Raw genomic sequence first — 21188 nt, 5'->3', positions numbered from 1 at the left:
TCGGGATAGTTTTAGTTTTCAAATTACTCAAATTATATTTGCAGTAAATGAGTTTCTGCTCGTGAAATAGACATAATAATGTCAGGACCTAGAAAGGATGAAAAAGTAGATATTTAATAACCCAAGCTCTCCTGAAGAATAAAATTGTGATGAAATTGTATTTTTCTTGGCAGAAACTTCCTAACTGTTACAAGACCATTTTCAGATGCTTGGTCCCCAATGCATCGTCACAATGTAAAGCAGCACTGCCTCCATAAATACGCATCTTAAGCCTCATTGGAAATGTTTAAAGATGAGGAAAATAGAAATTAACCAAGATATAAATACCAAAAGCAGATACAATTATTTTTCAATGGAAATACTTCTAGCAGGAGTTCCGAGAACAGCAGCTATTCTGCTTAGCTGGGTGGGGTTGTACAAAGACAGCTTTAATGCCGGTTCACTTCACCGTGATGTTGTATTAGTTAAGTTTAAAATTGTGTTCCCTGGCAAACCATAAAAGATTTCGAAAGTATTAGACACCCACTTTTGTGCTGGAATTTAATATGCAACTTTTTATTGGAAAATAATCGTCCTTGTCTGGCAAAATCCACCATGCAATATTTCTGTTAGTAGGCATAATGCAATAAAGACAGGGAGGGCTATTTATCACTACAAATTTTGAGGATTTCAGGATTCTTTTTATTATTTTAATATATTTCTTTGGTATTAAATCAGAAAAATGATAAATTACACCTGTCGACGCTGTTTTTCTTTTTTCCCAGAAAATGATGTACAACCCAATTTCACTGGTCATTTTGGCTTTTAAAGATATGTATTTTTTTCCTATAAAAAACTCTACCAATAGTTTTTTTTTTTAATAATAATACTGAAGTACTTTTTATTTCGAACATATGAAGTAGTTTATAACTACTTCCTGGCATTGCAAACTTTGGCCTTTTCACATTATATTAGTTTTTTTAAACGGCACTGGGTATGTATTGCTGTGAAAGAAGCAGGATATTGTTAAGATGCTGGATCCAGTGGATCAATTTTCAGTATTTGGTATAGATTAAACTGTGGCTAGCCTGAAAGGTTAAAATAATAATTTATTTAATTTCAATACTTGTCCTGTAAGACAATCAGCTTCTTGACAGCCTTTGAAATTGGGTTATTTAGGGTTGGGTTTTTCTTGGTGTTTTTAACTGTCCTTTTTTCCCTTTTTTTTTTTATTTTTTATTTTTTTGAATGATCGTCTGTGATTAAAAGCACAATGTTATTCCAGTAACTCTGTTGTATAATAGGAAAATTTAACAACTAAGGAAAAACATAAAGCATTATTAACAACAAAGGCAACAAATGATTTGAGTTGGTGTCATGGTTTGCATTACTTTCACAATTATTACAGGTTTGCATATTTTGAAATATATTAGCCCAATTTGATTTCATAGCTCAGTTATTTGAATTATAAATCATTATGTCCCTCCTAGCTGATCAGTCCTGAAATATCTTTGAATTAATTTACATAATGGAATGTTAGTCATTCCTTTATGTCTTGGAAGCCATAGTGCTCCCTCATACGCATGTAGTTCTTTCTAATAATTAACTTTTCCCCTGTATATTTCTGTATCAAAATACAGTTTCATTTTTACTTTGCACAGGGGTGTGGGTTAAAATATTTCTGAGAGACGCTCAATTGTTTATGCATGTCTTTGTTAGCCTTACAGTGCTATGGAAGGTGCTCTCTCTTAACAGGAAAAAATGAAGTAAACTGTAGCTCTGCAATATAAAAACATGAAAATGCTGTAGATTGACAAGGGATCATCTTTAAAACTAGATTAGGGGATTTTCTAATAGCAGCTATGAAACCTATTGGTACACTTTTATCCATTTAAAAAGAACTTAATCCATTTAAAATGAAAAGGGAAATTGTTTATTCCTGTAAAAGTAATCCAATGCTACAACCAATTATGTGCAAGAATGGCAGAGTGAAGCACTTGGAGAGGAAAGCAGGGCAATAGTAAGAGTTAAGGGTGTTCGTGCATACATAAGTATATGCTCTCCTGTGAAGTTATACAGTTGCATACTAATATTTCCTAAAGAACTCAATCAGTGCCAAGGATAAACAGTATTCAGTAAATGACTCCTACTTTTATAGTTCTCATGAAGTGTACAGACCCATAAGTCCTTTTATTTCGTGCTTTTGATGCGTATTTCTGCTTCTTGCGTTTTTTCAATGATATTTTGGAAAAAGTGCCTTAGTGCACTTGGATACATCGACATGGAACTGAAACACTGGGATTTAAGTGACTTGCTGAAAGTTATCCAGCAATTTTATTTCAGATGAAGGAGAAGCAGGAGTTAGCAAGTGTAGGCCATCGCTTTGCCTGTTCTCTCCTCATGTGCAGACGTCCCTGAAGGCAGCTCTACCTGCAGCACAAAGCTGCACCTGCAGTGCAGTATTGGCCGACGTTCTCTCCTTCCTCCAAGTCCAGTTGTTTGAATCATTTGAGACAGGAAATTGGTGTGTCATCATGTTAAAGATGTTTGTAACCATGCTGCTGTGGAACAAGTCTTGACCCCTTTACCTGTAAGAGCTTCTGCAACTTAAGCTTTGCAAGTTCAGCTTCTGTATACAGCTTCTGTGTTAATACGAAATAGGCTATCTTTTTTGTTACCTACTGCATTCCCCTGGGAGCCATTTGTCATGCAAGCAAATACAGATGTGCTGAGGCTGAGACCAGGCCGCTTTTGTCCAGAGCTGGAGAGCTTTACTGGGACCAACACCATGCGGCCTTCCTGCCACAGTGCTTCACTGGTGTCACCATCACGAGGCTCTTCTAAGAAATCTATATTCAGTTCTGATACATCTGAAAATACTTCGTTTTAGTGTTTAATATAGCTTAGTATTATGAGATACAAGTTTATCTATTGTAACTGAAGCAAATGAGACAGGCCCGTAAGATTGCCTCTGTGGTTCAGAGGCCGTGAGGTCAGTGCTGCTTAGGGCTGCTGCCAGTCCATTGCCAGCCCTTCTTCAACACAACCAGTAGCAAAACTGCTTCTGCTGTGCTGATAACATGGGTCTATCTGAGGGAAAAAATTAACGTTTCTTATCAGAAACTCTGTTTAATTATATAAAAGTCATTTCAAACGTCTCTTCTGTGACTAGAATATATGCCATGAAAAGTAATTGCTTTAATTAATAATAGATTATGGTCTTTAATGTTCTGAAGAATATCTCCATGATACATTTTCAGTTGAAATTCAGAATCTTCATTTAAATTTGTTGTTGTTTCTGTTGGGACTTTTTTCTTGCTAAAAAGTCCTGTAAGTTTGTACAATCTGATTATGTAGCAGTAATGTTGCAAGGCTGGTATTTCCTTAACACCTGCTACTGATAGTTTCCGAAAAAGACTTGTGAAAACAGACCCTGTGAAATTCATGCTTCAGAATCACACAGTAGGTTCTTACAACATTAAAAAATGTTGAGTCTGTAGTAGATGTTGCAGAACACGTAACTTTTCATACACTTCTGTTTCAACAGAGTAAGCATTTCCCCTTCTTGGGCTTCAGTGATAATTACAATATCAGCGACCTCTGGTGCTGGACAGTGTTCTGTACTGCTCTCACCCGTCTTCTCATGGTAAATTTAGGTAAGATCCTCCTCAGGTGTCCCTGCAACGCCTTGATGTCTTGTTAAGAATTTGTAATGCTATGAATTTTTATGGTAATTTAACCAATTAAACAGCAGTTTAATTGCATAGTAAATATTTATGTTTATATTTAAATCACTGCCTATCAACTTCAGAGATTTATGGCACTAAGCAGTAGCAGCATATGTGTTGCCTTCTGTTGGAGAAATAACGTAGGCAAGTTGGGTGTTTTCTTTTTGCACAGCAGTTCCTAATAGGAGACACTTAGAAAACAAGGGCCTGAATAAGTGCTTTGAATTTCAAAGTGATGTACTGATTGTGCCAGAACTTTACAGTTTCAAGTATAAGTTTTGTTTATTTCATTTATTCATGCAAGTTCTCAGTATACAAAGACCGTGAATTTAATAAGAGCATTGGTCAAAGTTCTGCAGTTCAACCTTCAGCACTTAGGGTGGAATCTTGAGTTGTCTTTGGAAATTAGAGAGTTCAGACATGTAAAACTCAGTGCTCACATTAATAGCTAGATGCAAGGGTGCATTCAGTCACTTTGAATCCTGCCACTGCCTTTTGCCACCTGAATAAAATGTGAAGCTCCATCGGCATTCCTGTCTCTCTTTTGTCTAGGCTGGGGAGGTTGAGACTGTAAAAATGGTCACTCCAACAAACCATATGTTAGAGAAGCTGATAGTGAATAATGAACACATCATGATTCGGACTGCCTCAGTTCTGGTCAGAGGCCCAGAGCTGATCAGAACTGTGGGCCTGTATCATCTGGGGATCCACCTTACAGAACACTTTTTTGAGGGCAGGCGTCTGTAGATGTTCTAAGATGGGGCTGCTGACGAGAGCTTTCAAAAAATAATGCAGCAAGTCTTTCATGTACTGATTTCTAATCCTCACACAAGAATTTAACTGGGCAACGTGCAGAAGAAATTGACACAAAGCTTAAGTCAATAGTAGTTGATATCCCCTTTGATGTTAATGGGTGCCTGAACTGTCTGCTGCTAAACACTGATGAAAATAGTTGAGTTGGAGACAAGACCAAACTGTAGTCATCAGCTTTTTCTTAAAGAATGGTAGCTGTGACCTGGACCTGTCTTTTCTTGGCTCATGTCATATTAACATAAGCAGTAGTAGATAACTTTTTCTAGGTTGCTCATACAGATTCAGTAATGTTTCCTGTACGTGAAAAAAAATGTGTAAGAACGAGATTGTAAGCATTAAAAATAACACCACATTAAACGCGGTGTAAACATACATCAGACAAAATGCAAGCATGTTACTTATAACTGGCTACAAGCTAATAAGGGCCCTTCTGGTTCTCCTGGATTTACATCTCTGCAAGATCTGACACGGAGCTTCTGAAAAAGACATGCATCAGTCTCATGGCTGTTGTCCTTTTTGTTCCTCCTGAAGTTAATTTGGAATGGAACTGGTAAAAAAGCACATCTGGAGCAACAAACAAGTCTAAGTTTGCATTTTGGGATTCAAATTAAAAAAAAAAAAAAAAAAAAAGCAGAGCACACAGCGTATTGTGCTTTCTACATATATATATATTGTTTGCACAAGAATTAAGTGGCAGCATTATGTGAATCAAGGGATATTAACAAACCATGCCTCGTAGTATTTTTAGACCAAAAAGCATTGTACCAATTGTCTTCTCCAGCTTTTTCAAGAGTTTATATAAAATCTTTTTATATGATTTATCTAAATAATTTACGAAGGAATAAAACTGGAATGAATTCTCATTGATGAGTTGTTCTGAGTAAAAGTTTGTTGCAGAAATATTTTTGGAGATTAATCAAATGCGGTACATTGAGAATATTTACCTCTTCAACAATGTGTTCTTGAAGTGACTGGCAAAATATGACTGTAGTGGGAAAAACAGTAATATATTAATCATTATTTGCTTTAAAATGTGCTTTGGATTCTGTTGAATAATTCTAACGTTGTATAATCAGACTTAGAAATCTTTGTATCCCAAATTGTCTTTGTAATAATTCTGGGGAGGGGAATTTAGAATTGCACCATTTTGTCTGACTGGCTCTTGGTCCAAGATTTCTAAAGTAAACAAAGTATTGTGTTGTGTGAATTATAGAGTAACAAAAACTAATGCAGAAAACACCAGTAAAAGGTATGTTTAAAAGTTCTTAAATAAGGATTAGTAAATTTTTATCACTTCTTTTTTCATTGCTCAAAGCAGTAGATCTAAACTGTAGAATATGCCTTCAGGATCTATTCTGCATGATTTGTCAGCATCCTGTACTTACAGGTATATGTAGTCGTGCCCAGTGCCAAACCTCTCCAAGGAAAGCAGGTTTAAACAATATTGCCTTAAGCCACACGTGGACCTGATGTAATGAACGTAGGACATTGAGGATGTGTGTGTGTAGTTTGAGTTACAGCAGATAAACCATGGTAGATTTGTTAAGCATAGGTTCTTTCCTTCCTAATTAGTACTGCAGTGATCACAGGATGTGGATGTTGGTTATAGGAGAATGTGAAAGAAATCTTTAGATAATAATTCAGTATGTAATTAACAGAGGGTATAAAATTTATAAAGAGATGGAAAATAACATGAACAGTAATTTTTTAACTTCTAGGAGGGTAAGAGGAGGCTCAAGCTTGTTGGTGAGGAGAACAAAAACTAGTACTATATTGGAGCTGACTGAGGAAAGGAGACAGAAAAAGCTGGATGAACGCTATGGAACTACTGTGAATAAGAGGGAGGGAACAGAAGGCCTCAAGAAAGGCAAATAAAAAGGCTGAATCAGGTCAGCAGAAAGGAATGGAGAGAAGATGGTGGAGGAGTGAGACAAAGATGGATGGGATTCAAGTCCACCAAATCCTATTGCTGCCAGCAGTGGCTTTGAAATCTGACACAGCATCTCAGCTTGCTTTGTTCTGCACGGGCAGGATGGAAGGTACAGACATCATCAGTTACTTGGCTAGTTTGAGAAAGTTCTTGAGCATAGTTTGTGATTTGAAGGTTCTGATTCATCAGCTGTTGTCAATGAATGCAGCAGCAGCAGCAAGTTATTGAAAGTGTTTCCTTTGCTTTAAAAAAACTCCAGAAAGCTGGGAAGGAAAGCAGTTCAGGTCACAAAGCCAAGTAAGTATTCAGAACTGGGAAAATGCTGTGACTGATCGCTTGTGGAACGTCCATTTCCTCTCCACTGTAAATACATACACTGTTACGAGACAGCTTTAGTTGCAGGTTCACAATTATTCTCTCAGAGGGATTTGCCTCTTTCAGTTCAGATGATGTGTCACCCTTAATGAGTAACTACTGAGTATTTTGTTTTTCTGTGTTGTTATCTGGATTTGTGTGTTAGTCCACATTTTGCTTTCTGTTGGGAAGACAGAAGTTTTCTGTTTTGGGATAAATCATTTGGTCTATGAAAAAAGAGGTTGGAATTAGACCCATTTCACAGATGGGCATATGAAATGTAGAAGCAAAACTTTGAAGTTTATTCTACATTTTTTTCAACTAATTTGGTACATGGGAGACTCCACTGATCTTTAGTTATGACTTACAGTTTATCTGTTGTATCCATCAGTTGCCCAGGAAATAACAGTTCAGAATAAATGGTATTGTTAAGGGTAAGAGAATGAAAAAGATCCCAGTGTTGGATCAAGGAGCAGTCTAGGCCAGGTGCTGTCTTGGGCACTGACCATCGATAGATGCTCAAAGCAGAGGGCACAAGTCTTTCCCCTGTATCCTTTCCTAGATTTGATTTGTCAGTTAAAAGAGATGTGAGAGGAGTCCTATAGCAAAGAGCTCTTTAAAGAGCATAAGTTTCTACTCTTAATTGACCTAGAGAGGATGAGTGCGTGTGGCAGAAAGACTACCTGCATTAAAGAGCTAAACATAAGTAGCATGAGTACCAATTCCCATGCAAATTGCCATTTATGAAAAATGTGTTATTTGTAATTACATGTTCAGCACTATAACAGGGCAGCGAAGCAGTCTAATCAAGACAACCTTTTCTTTCTTTTCCTGCAAGATTTTCCTTCATTTGCTCCAACTTCACACCTCTGAAACAAACAAGGCAATGGTGTTGCACAGGTAATCCCAACATAGTCCAGATTTATTTCCGTGACAGCTTCATCCTGTATACTGAGTATGTAGGAGGTAGAAAAAATAGCATTTAATCATAAAAGATCCTGGTTTAAATGAAATACACACTTGAAATAGCCTGATTTACTGTTTCAGCCTTAAATCTAACATTTTCAAACTGTTGAGTCTTGATGTCTTAGGTGAGCGTTGTTCTGTGGTACTGAGCGAATGGTGTCTGACAAACAGAGAAGACAAAAGAAAAGGAGGAAGGTGTGAAATGCAGAGACATGCCAGTCTCAGGTACAAGTTGTATGCGACCAACTATTTGTCTTTTATTTACATCTCATTTAAAAATATATGTGTGTCAAATCTCAGATTTCTCTTCTTGTAGTGCTGATGAAAGTTCCAATGATGTCAGTGAGATTTTATTATGAAAGCTTCACAGACTGACCTTCCTGAAACAATGGTGTGAATATGATGGGATCCTTTTCTGTTTTTTGTTTCTTTTCCTGTAGGTGAAGATGAGAATGAGTTTAAGAATTTCATGCTGCCCCTCACAGTTTCATTTGAGAGTGTGACTCAGATGCTCAACAGTAGTTTAGAACAAGAGGCAAAGGTAGGTTTCTTTCAATTACAAGGAAATAAATTATTGATGGAAAAGACTTATAGTAGGGCAACTGTTCAGCCACAGATTGTCATCTCAGTTCTCTTTCTGTCTGTTGAAATGTATATACCTGTATATTGATATGTATATTAATACTTGTATGCATATGTGGATAATTAATATGTAGGCAGTGGAGATACAAAGGCCATGAATGACTATCATGAAAGAAACTTTGTACAAATATTTGATAAAGACCTTGGGATTTTCAGTGCTTTGTAGATCAAGTGACCTCGTTTGAGTTCCATTTGTAATCAAAGGGAAAATGTTAATTCATTGATAGTTTATCTGTTTCATATTTCCCTTTTCTACGCTAGTATCCTGTTGTGTTTATTAACACATCTATTAGGGAGTGTAAGGAGATGTATTGTAACACACTTGATAAAACACTGCTGCTTTAAAGTATTTTTTTTTTAAACAAGAATTTATTATATAAATCAAGACTTTATTAAATGGCTGGGCATATATGTATAAATAGGAACTGGTCTTGAAGTATTGCACCCTTAAACTGAACAAAGTGATTAGGATAACTGATAGCTAAATAAGGTTTTTATGTGCCTGTGGGAGCCATATTAGGATTGATTTGACAAGTCAGTTCAGCTGTGGCAACAGTCATAATATCTAACACAACATTATGTTTTATTAGTAAAATCCTTAAGTGCAGCAAGCTGTTTGTGTCAAAACAACAGTATATTTTAGGGAAGAAAAAGACTTGCTAGATGCAAGCTGCATCATCAGGAATGATAATATATTAGGGAGCTATTGCATTAAAGAGAGCCCCTTCCACTGCCACTGAATAAATAGTTACCGGTGCAGGCTGAGCCTCGCTTCAGCCACACGGGGTAATTTGGAAGGCACCCTCACACCAATCTGCTATTTTAAAATAGTTTTTACAAAATAATGGAAAATTAAACAGACATCATCATTTTTATCCACTTCTTTCTGTAAGAAAATGAACAGATACACGAGAAATATGTATCCAATGATTTATCTGCAGTGCATATCAGGCATTAATAGAGGATGCACAGTTCACAGTAACCACTTGAGCTGAGCTATTGTCTTTTAAAAATGATGCTTAATATTATTTCAGCGTGTACTTATTCAAGTATCCTTAATTTTGTTTACGTATTTAGTTTTAGTATCTTTTTGTTTGTGACATACAGGCAGTTAAACTACTTGGGGTTCATCTTTTATATTTTAAAGTCATTAATTCAAACAGTTGGAACGAAGAGGTCACTGGATATCGTTATCCTTTCTGCAGGAGGCAGCATTTACCTCGTGTGAGAATTCCATTTATTAAAATAATTTTGCTGCTGTCCTGCCTGGTTTGTTAGGAACCATCTCAGCAGAGAAATTTTAATGGAGTGCCAGTGATATATTCCTAAACTAGCAAGTTCTTAACGACCCTGGAAAGTGACTGCTTGATTACACTTTAACGGTATTTGCAAATAAAATCACAAGTAATTAAGGGGAAATCTCCAGGCTTTTGAGCAAGTTTGATGCATGATAACTGCCTGATTCAGCTTCATCTAGAGTAATGCTGTGTAGACAAGAGCTACTGAGATCAATAGCAACATAATGATAGTGGCAGAATTAAGTGAGTAACCTGAGAACTGTGTCTTCAAAATGCATGCAGCTGCCACAAGCCAGGGCCACACAGTGCACTCCGTGCTTCCGTCCTAAATGTTCATCAAAAGACGCCCTGCAGGAAAATGGAGTTAGATGCTCTTTATTGCTGATCGTGTCTCTTGCCACATTTATCAGGGAAATTGGATTAGCAGTTGGCAGCTGCAGGTAGACAAGGTTCTGCAGTGATTAAATATGCAGCTTGGCTGCATTTGTTGTGACAGACCTTTAGTAAATTCTACTGTAAGCACCATCTGTCTAATTTGTATAAAGAAAACTTGGTGCTTTAAGCTACTGATAAAGGACTAAATCTGTTGCTTTATCATAAACAAAACTTTTGCTCTAAATTCTCTTAAATGTAATTTATTGGGTTAAAGCTATTTTTCTATCACGATGGATAAATAATACATGCAAAAGTGCTTTCAGGTACTTCATTTCCCAAGTACTGAGAACAAAAACAGTTCAGTTCTTCAATAAAATGCTTAGTATTCCACTCCACAGGGAGATGACACTGTTAAAATATCACTATGAAAATGGTCCAGGACTGCCAAATTCATTTAATTTGTGGTTTTTACTAGGACTTTGTAACTGGCGAGGGTTTTTGTTTAGTATTTCTGAACTGCACCATTGAAAAGCAGTCACAGCACGGGAGCTCTTTCTTTTTAAAATGCATTTGTAGTCATTCAGCCTGCATGCAGAACGTATGTTTGGGTTTCTTTTCCGGTGAGATCAAACAAAATTGAAGATGGCTGAAGTAATTGTGCGTCGCTTTTTTTCCTCTCCTGGTTCCTTCTTCGCGTTTTGGTGTTAATACAACAGATGCCCAATATTAAAACAGAGGTGATTTTCCCCTAAGAATTTTGGGGTTTCTCGTGCCAACCCGGTGAGGTAATGCAGTGACTGGGCAGCCCGAATCTCAGGCATTTGTTTAGAGCTGTGACATCATAGGTTTGATAGAAATGGATGAAAAAAAACCATCTGAGGAAAAAGCAGTTAAATAGCAACATGCTATCTTTAGCCGGTTTGTAGAAACTCCATGCTGTTAAATTATTTAAAATCCTTGATTTTCAGCTTGCACACATTAAAAGTTTTCACACTAAGTGCCAAATGTTGCAAACAGCACTTTAACAGAATGATTTTGCTTTGATCCCTGTAGCAGTTCCTGAATAATTTATCACAGGTTATTGCCTTAATTCTGGAGAGGGATAGAGCAATAAAGGCAGATGAAAACACTCCAGTTGAAACACCTTGGGGCCTGCTCATTCCTCTGACACGGCTCTTTTGTTGGAACTATTTAGAGGTTATTAAGACGTGTCTCCAGAATTAAGAGTATGCTGTAAGGATGAAGACAGCCATCTTAATTCTAAAGACAAAGCGCAATGACCCTTCACCTTTTTTTTCCTTTGTTGTTATTATATAGTAGAATTATGAGGGTAATATTATAGCTGCACCCAGTAGTGCCACTATGGTTAAGGGTCTGTCAGACTTTCCATTACAAACCCTGTTTTGGGGGTGGGTGCCGTGAGGAGTCTCATCCCTGCTCAGTTGCTGAAGTCAGGCAGTGGGCACACGCTGGCACGTCAGGGTGGCTGCTCTGAAAGCATTTACGTGTTCATTTCTTTTCTTTTAAAAGCCTGCTGAAAGGGCTCAGTCGGGACTTTGAACCAAAACGCTGCAGTTTGTAAAAATTGCTTTGATTTAAAGCTCGAGGAAGAATATTTTAAAACTGAAATTTGATCAAAATTGTTTGGTTAGTAGGAAAATCAATGTGTAAGTCCGCTGACGGGATCTGTTCACTGTGTGTCTTGTATTTATTGTAGTCTGCTTCTCATCTTACTCGTCTTGCAGTTACTGGTGCTGCTATCTGCTCTCCCTTTGCCTCAGAAGGGCTGGTCGTAGTTGGGATGAAGCGGCGTCTTCATGTGCTCTTCAGATTGCTCTGTTAAGTTTGCAAGGCATTTTCAATCCTTGAGATGACGGCCTAAAAGGAGACGTATCAGTGTTACTGTTTGCCTCTAATAAGTTTTGTGCACGTGTTTGAAAAATTGTAGTAGACCAGTAAATGTGAAAAACCTGAATGTCTGGGAATTGGATGGTTTTGGTGAGGTCCCGGCCTGGTTTTTATTGTTGTTGGTTTGTTGGGTTTTTGCTAATGTGACTTCAGCATCTATGGGATCTGGAGTGGTTTTTGCTCCAACTGAAGTTTCAGGATACTTGTTAGCGGTGACAAAAATGGAGCAGGACTTATCTTGGGATTCTGTAGCACGGTATGCAGGCTGCTCGGACCCTCAGCTGTCAGAGGTCCTTTTTATTAAGTTGAGCTCCGATTCAGAGCATCTAAACTAAACCACTGAGTACTCTGGAATTGTATGGGACAAGAGCATTAACTATTGTGCTGCTTTGGAGATTGGGGCAATTTATCAGGAATAATGTAATTAATGGTATGGGCCTCTTAATACCGACATCGATACTGAAAGGCAGAGTGAGCACGTTATGGGGACATGCGCTGGGGTGGTTGCAGTCATCTGGGCCATTTCTGGAGACCGCAGGAAGACGGCGAGTTCAACGTCAAGCAAAGGCAAGTTCATGTCTTTCTAGGGACTGTAGCTCTCCTTCTTCCTCGCGTCAGCCTTTACTTCGTGCTTGATTCCTTCCCTCATTTTATTTTATTTTATTGTGGCTAGCATGGGCAAGAGAACCAAAATCATTCTGGGAGATTTCCACCTCCCCGTGTATTGTTGTGTCTTTGTATCCCTTTGGAAAGAAGTTTAAAGCATTGCTGCCTTGTTCTTTTCATTCTTTATGTTTTGGCTGTCACGTCTGCCACAGAGTTATTTTCTGTGTGGGCAAAACAGCGCACAAAGTATGAAAATGCAGATAAACATAAGGATAAAGTTACGATTTTATGTCATATCTTCTCGGTATTGAACACTTCCTCTCTAGTGATTTCAGAGTCCCATTAAAGTTAATGAGAGTTGAGACCTCTGAGCGTCTTGAAAGTTCAGGCCATTAGGATGCACAACAGAAAGGAAGTGCAAATATTAAAATACTCCTAGCGACCTCACCGCTGTTTCAGGGAGGACTCAATTTATCCTCAGATAAATCTACGTGTATGCCATCCCAGTCAATTGCACTAATGTGTCTGTATAGGAAAAGTAGAAATTAGCCCTTGTGTAAGATTACATGTAGTAATGTAACAAGGCATCAGCCGTAATTTGCTCTTTGTGTAATCAGTTAGAATTAATACGTGAATCTTACCTTTTACATTTCTCAACTCTATCGATATTATGGTATTATCATGGAGTGCAGTTTGGAAAACTCTCTTTTTAAAAAGAAAACTCCTGGCTGTTTTGTTGCCGTACTTCTATGGTTTTTTAACCAGGCTCTGCAGTTCTGTGGGCTTCATAATGGAAAAAAGAAATCCCTACAAACCCCACCTGCCACGCATGGATTACATTTATTAGCACTAATTCGCTGTCAAAAAAGAATATTTGTTTAACTCCATTCAAAAATGTGTTTATGTTGTGAAAATACTTTTCATTCACTAACGTTTTTTATTATTTCTATTAATTATCGTGAAAAACACTTTTAATAGGGGCTAATTTTCTACGTGTAGTTTTGTCTCCCTTTGAGCTGGAAAGGTTCTGAAGCCACTATTCATTAAAGGGAAAAAAAAAATCTCAGAACTAATGTTAATATGGATAGAGATTCACTTGGTCCCCTGTAAATAAACATCAGTACTTCTTGAAGAAGCCTATTTTGGAAAATGACTTAAAAAAAAAAAAAAAAAAAAGTTAAAATAACAGTACAATGAGAATCTCAGTATAACCTTAAATGTAGCTTGTTATGACTACCAATTAGTCTTAGACCTCATTTTAAAATATTACAGGCTTAAATTAACATTTTATTGTTATTGCTACTTTAAATATATTAATACAGGAAGTACTTTTAAACTTAATGCACTGTATTCGAGCATGGTTTTAATTTGCATTATTCATTAGTATGGTATATTGAATAATCAGAAGCATTTTCTAAGCGTTGTGCAAGTGTTCTCTCTATCAAAGTTGTGGAAATCTTGTTTGTTGAAAGAGTCTTAGTGGTTTTTATTAAAAAAAAAAAAGTATTTGAGCAAGGCATTTAAACTAATGAATCAAAATCAGATATGTGGTCATTATTGGCTGATTATTACTCCATCTGCTCTGTGCTAACGTGAAAATCAATTACTGTGTCTCTTTCCCACTGACAGCGTATGTTGATCGGGCTGGCAAGAGATCTTCGAGGGATTGCCTTTGCACTAAACACAAAGACCAGCTACACCATGCTGTTTGACTGGATGTATCCTTATTACACTATGACAATACCAGCTCTGTGCACAGAGGGATACCAGGCCCCTTGCATTAGTTTAATAGTATGGCACAGTGGGGAAGAGGAAACAAAGCTAAATGAACTAATGTGTAATCAGCTAAAATTACAGCACAATGGCAACCATGCAGTTAACTGGGAAAGACCACAGAGAGGTCACTTTTTTGTTATGTCACACTGCTAATCTGGAAAACGTATCCAAATGGTTTCTGTCCCTGCTTAAATCCAGAATGTTTTTGTAAAGAGAAAGCTGTGTCTTAAAGCACAACGTACCTGTGGTTGTTTTAACATCAAAAGTGCTTACAAAAAAATCCTGTACAAGTGCAATCTGGGGGGATTTCTCTCTGGTATGAATCATGTCTTTAATTTAGTCAGTTACTGTCTATTTATGTCAACTCTATTAATATCACAACACCTGCAGTCTTTCTGGTCAGAAGAAAATGGACTTCTGAAACCAAAATCCAAATGTTTAGGCTGCAGCTTTCTTTGATAAATAATGATAATGCAGCTCTATTTGCTTTCAGTATTGCACGTATTTTTGTACCAACAAATATGATAATTCTCGTGGGTGTTTTCTGAATACTTGGAGAAATGTTTTGTATTTTCATAAATACAGTAGCCATAATTCTTTGTAGGCACAGTCATATTAGTAAAAAAATACTGCAAAATGTAGTGAAGCAACTGCAGCTATTGGCTTTATAATTTAAATCTCAAAGCTGTGCGAGTTAATTATGTTTATTCTATGAACAGAAAAAATAATGCTCAAGTATAGCTGCATGTTTTATTAGAAATGAAGCTTCTAAAAATATTTCAGTTAAATACTGAACATTTTCTGTTTGCTAATCTTTTTTTTTTTTTTTTTTTTTTGTTAAAGGAAAAAAGAATGCATTATCAGAAATGGTGACAAGGACATTATCCTGAAAGGATGACAGGCTGTAGAACTGAGCCTGATATGATCTGATAAACATCCTTGTGTAGTGGGCAGAAGGATTGTGATGACCATTCAGATAAGCCCTATTTAAGACCTTAACAAGCTAGCAATGATTCTGTCCATGTGCAGGCTCTGCTTGCATGACACAGCTTGCAGGAAAAAAAAAATCCAAAACAGAAGGCAATATAATCTTTTTTTTTTTTTTTCCTTTAAAAATCAATGGAAAGCATCACTTAATTTCAGATTTAGAGGACTGGGGAGAAAAAAAAACAACAAACCACTGAAGCCAGTCTGTGAATTAGCATCTCATTTTCTAGTGAGCGCCATTGGGGTACGTTTAACTTCATTAGTACTGCTTGTGCTTATGTTACTCTAAAACTTAATAATACAGTCTGGAGGATGTGTAAAAGTAGATCAGTATTGTTTCAATTCCAGATTCATTTTACTTTGTTTTTCCTGGTACGGCACAAGTTTCACACTGCTCTGTGCTAAACTGGAGAGCTCCAGCTATAGAGAGAGGGAGAGGAGAGACTTATCTCCTCTGCATTTGAGAGAAATGGATTCATCCATGGAGGAGGTTTTTTTCTGCAAGGATTCAGGATACGTAGCCCTCGGGATCCTTTCCTGTATGAATTAAAAATATATGTATTAATTTCATTTTATAAATTAAGTTCATTTCAGATAAACAAAACCAGCCTTAAACTTTTGGATTTCGTGAATCTATATGAGGCGTATAGATAGACTAAAATGAGTCTTTGTGGCATTTGAAGCTTAAGCTTTCCCAGGTACCTTTCCCTTGCACAAGTTCAGGATATCTTTCCTTACCACCTTTGGCCATAAAGGATAGCTGTGTGCTTCTGAGCAGTGGCTTTCACCTCGTTTGGCTGAGTCCAGTTTCATCCAGGTGTCGATCCAAAGCATTATAGCAGAATAAGTTGCTGTTATCTCAGCTCCTATGTGCTGTAAAAGCAGCAGAAAGAGAAACTGCAAAGAGAAGGGAGGGTCAGCATCTGATTGTATCGTGTTATGTTTAAATATCTTTTGATTAGTATATTTCTTGTTTCAAATACAGTGTCAGGAAATTTAAAATTGACTTAAATTCTAAAGGCAGACTGTTTTTCAAAACAGATTTTAATTCTGTATTATTTGAAGCTTTAATCTTTTAATATTAAAAACTGCAGGTACAGGATATCATGCAAAATACATTTTATTTACTTGCATTTGTTCAGTCAATAAATAACAAGGATAGGCAAGAAATAAGTGTGAGCTTTTAATACCGTGAGATCGTTCTGTACTGAAGAAGCACAGAAGCAGTTCCTTATGAATCACTAACAGCAGAATTTTCCAAGGAAATATTTTGGGTCTAATCCCTCTGTTACCAAATGAATCACTCGTAGTGTTCGCTCAGGTGAGAGATTCCTCTTTTTTTTTTTTTCTGATCCAAGCGTTTAGGATTTAACTTTTGTCCAGTAGATGGCAAAAATGAGCAAAAATAATTCCTTTCAAGTCCTTTCAGTCTCGAGGGGAGCAGGGAGGGGGGGTGACACCCCTGTATCCTCTATTTTACCATTATGATAGAGTTATTAGGATCGTGGTTTAGAGGTGAATTGTCAGGTATGCTCAAGCTGCTCTAGGTTGCCAGATAGGGCTGTTATGTAGCAGACTTGCTTATACTAATTGAGTTTCTGTAGCAAATCAGGCTCCTTGGAAAAAGGCCAAAGGCTTTTCATAATTGTATTGACAAGAAAATGAATATGATAAATGGTGTTCATTCAGCTGAGACAAGATTTATAGTTTTCCTCTGGCAAGGGACGAAAAGAAAATACTTACAATAATAGTGAAATTTGTTTTAAAGTTGTATTAGGTGATCTCTCAAAAAAACTGGATTAAAATATTTCAAAATATTTTAAGCGGTTTTAGGTGTTACGTGTAGAATCTTCCTGAAGAATTCCAGTAATGAAAGGTCACAGAACCACAGAATGGCTTATGCTGGAAGAGACAGTAGAGATCATCGAGCTCCAGTGCCTGCTGTGGGCAGGGCTGTCCCCCAGTAGATCAGGCTGCCCAGGAGATGAAGGAAAACATCACACAAACCAGCAAAGAGAATTAAAAAAACCTGGATATGAAAGTCATTTATTCTCCCCCAAACACTGATATGTCAAGCTGTCAGTGATTCCAGTACCGCAGCTTGGAAAGTTCTTGTCTTTCATAATTGCAACATGTGGGTGCTGTAATTTGTAGGCCAGTCTTGAACTTGAACATACAGCTGTTCAGGCCTCAAGAAATGGGAGTTATTTGAAAATAATCAAAGTCAGGTTTTCTTAATGGTGATCATGATTGTCTTCATGTGTTTCATTCTGTTTCTTGCTTCAAGACTGCTTGGACAAGATTTTGAATGTTTAATATGTTTCTTCCTACTAATATGGGACTGTAGTCTCAGGTCCTTGGTCCTGCACTCAGATAAATCCATGGTGATTTGGTTCTGAGTTGAGGGTGATATCCACTTTTTTGTGGATTGTTCCAATAAAGATGGGGATATCTATACAGAGAGAGGTACGTAGCCATTAAGTTGATGGAAATGGTCAGTCCTGGAGGAGTTTCATCTAGGTGTCCTTTAGGGGATGTGGTTGACCTTGGATGAGGTATGCTTCTCTAGGTCTTTTCACCAAATCTTTTTACCAAATTGTCATTGTTACATATTTATCCAAATCTGTTCGATTGTTGAACAAAATAAAGGCATTTACAGCCCAAAGTTGGCCTCTTCGAAAGTATTTTTTTTAAAGAACTGAAATTTTAGGTTTATATGTTTTAAGGATTCAGAATTTGAAAGAGACCACTAAGCCTACTGTAGAGATGAAGGTTTTCTAAACACACTTTCCCATGAAACAAGGCTATACACGATCCATAATCTGTGTGCAATAGGTGCTGCTGCCAATAGCACTGATTGAAACCTTAGCATTATTTCTTGCAGTTTGCATTATTTTCAGCTTGAACAATAAAGCTGGTAAGGTTACGTTTGTGAATTAGCCAGATTCCTTGAAGTTTGTGGTTAAAACACTTAAACATAACGTTGTCTTTAAAATGAATTTCTTCTACTTTATTGTTGTTATTTGTTTGTTTGTTTTTTAATAGCAAATTGCTGAAGCCTTTCTGTTGACCCTAGCATTTACAAAATGCACTTATGGTTTCCAGACTTTCCTTGACAATTAATGTGAGCTTAATGCTTGGGATAGTTAATCATATTGGATGTGTTAGCAGCCTGTGATAAATACTGCTCACTCATATTTTCATTGTAGGATTTGGCTGTCAGGTTACTCTGTTTTCTGTTTCCTACCCCACAAAATTCCAAAATGGGGATTTGCAGCCTTTTACCACCTTCCTTTTGTGTACGTGGGCAGGCTGAAGAGGAAGTTTGGCTTTGGAGATGAATCGCTCAGTTCATTCTGTACCCTGTGTGACACCACTTGCTTTGTTTCAAGTATACTGACCATCCTATGGTAGAGAGTGAGCTCACTGTAAGTCCATCACAGGAAACGATGGAACTGGCTTTGGTGAAATTACAAGGCTGTGAGGTGATGTGGGTCATCTATGCCCTCTGAGAATATTTTAGGCAACTAGGATTTGGATTTAAATCCATATTACTGAGTAATTCTCCTTGGTCCATTTAGCTCCAGTTTGATTTAAGATGTAAAGAACCCTCTAAAGGAGGGCAGCAAGGTATATTCCACATCACCCTTTTCTGCTATATAGAGTTTGTGCCTGCAGTGCCTCGAGCAGCTGGCAGCAAAAAGGCACAAGTCTTTAGGAGCCTCAGACAGACAGCAGCAGCCAGAATGCCTTCCATCTGTCTGCACAGTGCTGTCATTCATCAGCTGTGCCATGTGTGACGGCTTGGCCTGCTCCAGAAGAGCTGAGACATGACTGTGTCTACATATCCAGGAAGCATGTCAACCTTCATGCATTTCAGGCTTTTATTTCACGATCCAGCCATTGAGTGCTTGGCTGTATGTGGCTTCATAAGATTCGCAGTGGTTGCCTTTGTGGTCTGAATGGGCAGTAGTGTTTTCCTAAGAGCAGTCACTATTTCTAGTGCTGTTAAATAAAGCAGAATTATATGACATGAAACAAAGTTAAAAATAAGTTTAGTTTTAAATAAAGTCATTAACTCTGTTGGCTAGATCATATCTTAATAGCAAATTGCATACACTGCATTCTTATCCAAACAAACTCTTTTATTCAGCAAAGTTGGGAAAAGTAGGGGTCAGCTATGTATCAAATCATTGCATCAAATGTTTGGGTACAGGCAGAAACTCATTATATTTTTGAGTTGCATTGCAGAATCTACTAATCTTGCTTTCTTCTGTATCGCATTCTTTCCAAGCCTGCGTTAAAAGAACCGATACCTCTTGGGTACCCATGAGCAAACAGCACTTCTGGGGCAGCTCCTCACTGATCTCCACACAATTTATCTGAGTTCTCTTCTTGAATACTCTGGAAACAAGCATCATACAATGCGATTATTCCCAACCATCTCAGAGCAAATCCGATATATATGAGGTGGCGCTGAAACTGTGGCCCCTGGGATTTGCTAGTTTGTAAATCTTATTCTAGAGAGTAGGTCAGGTCTAGATACACAGACAGCATGGACAGATATTCTCCCTGTCAGAATGAGGTGCCAGAGTCTGTATCTGGCCCTCCCCCCCCACTTGATGGTATGCTTTGGATAGAGGGAAGTTTTATAGGATGTCACTTTGTCAGTACAATCTTTAACTAATTCTGATGAAGATACCCTACATACATTTCTGTTCTGCAAAAAGCTACTGAACTGTGGTACCAGGAACCTGCGTGTGCAACACCTGTATTGAAACTGATGGCAGAATTCATGCAAAACAGGTAAGAATCCCGTGGAAATTAGCTAAGTGATGAATATTGCAGTGGTGTGCTTTCTGTCTTTCTGGCTTTGTCTTTAACATTGCTACTTCTGTAGATTTGGGAACAACATTCACAAACAAAATTCAGCTTTCAGTGTTGTTGTTTTACCATCAGGAACATACAAGAACTTGCTGCAATTTTATATTAAAAGGTAGTGCAATAGTATGCTTTAACTAGTGATAAATATTGACTTCAGAATTAAATATCTGAAAATAGTCTCCTGTCAAGGTTTGCTGCAGGCTGAATTGTTGCCTTAAGCCAAGCAGTGTACGTATGTGCCTCTAAAACTGCAACTCCCTGACAGTTGTTTGCTTTTTTTTTTTTCCTTAGTTCAGAATAGGAAAGAATATTATCCAATACAGCGTTATTTATAATCAGCTTGTAGGTAGCTTGTCCCACATCCAAATTCTTCTCCGTGGGCTCCCTGAAAAGGCCTCAGAACAATTCCAGTAGGTGATATCAACGCTCTGCATTGCAGGTGTTAGAATGAAGTTTCTCTTTTACCACTGGTAACAGAACAATTTATTTTGGGGATGTTACAGTTGGAAATATTTAGTGCATTGCCCAAAGGAAAAAATGAATTTGAAATGAAAAATGGATAGTTAGTATCTCTGTGCTGGTTATCTTCATGGCCAAAGTAATTGGGGTTCTCAGCAGAACAGGATGTGTTCACATCGCTTTTTATCCAGTCTTGCAAGTAAATCGTACAGGGAGAAAAGTTGCAGTATTTCAAGTTGGAAGAAATAGTTGGTGGAATGGGGAGGTAGGAAGTTAGTGCCTCAAATTGGTGAAGCACTCACGGTGCGCGTGATGTGTGCTGAAGGCCTGGAGGAGAGCTCTTGGTTCCTGTGTGTGTGGACTGGCCTGCTGTGGCTTCCTCTTTGGTTTGTGTGGGTTAATTATGTCTTTTATCCCAGTGCGGGTGTAGTAATGGCTGGAAAGGTTTAACCTATCGTTACTGACAATGCAGTGCACAAGCGG

General features: G+C 37.6%; 1 protein-coding gene across 1 annotated transcript in view; it reads left to right on the top strand.

Moving 5' to 3' along the window:
• LOC100539369 (ran-binding protein 17) overlaps window positions 1-21188 on the top strand; it is a 128042-nt gene that overhangs the window by 67853 nt on the left and 39001 nt on the right. Inside the window, 5 exon segments of the mRNA XM_085236427.1 lie at window positions 3527-3635; window positions 7896-7995; window positions 8211-8311; window positions 14229-14317; window positions 20061-20168. Of these exon segments, the coding sequence (XP_085092553.1) occupies window positions 7983-7995; window positions 8211-8311; window positions 14229-14317; window positions 20061-20168 (311 nt within the window). The 5' untranslated portion in view covers window positions 3527-3635; window positions 7896-7982.

This window comes from Meleagris gallopavo, chromosome 15, assembly GCF_905368555.1.
Source record: "Meleagris gallopavo chromosome 15, MGAL_WU_HG_1.1, whole genome shotgun sequence".
NCBI lineage: Eukaryota > Metazoa > Chordata > Aves > Galliformes > Phasianidae > Meleagris > Meleagris gallopavo.
The sequence above is the reverse complement of the archived record's forward strand: the minus strand, read 5'-3'. Positions and strand labels throughout refer to the sequence as shown.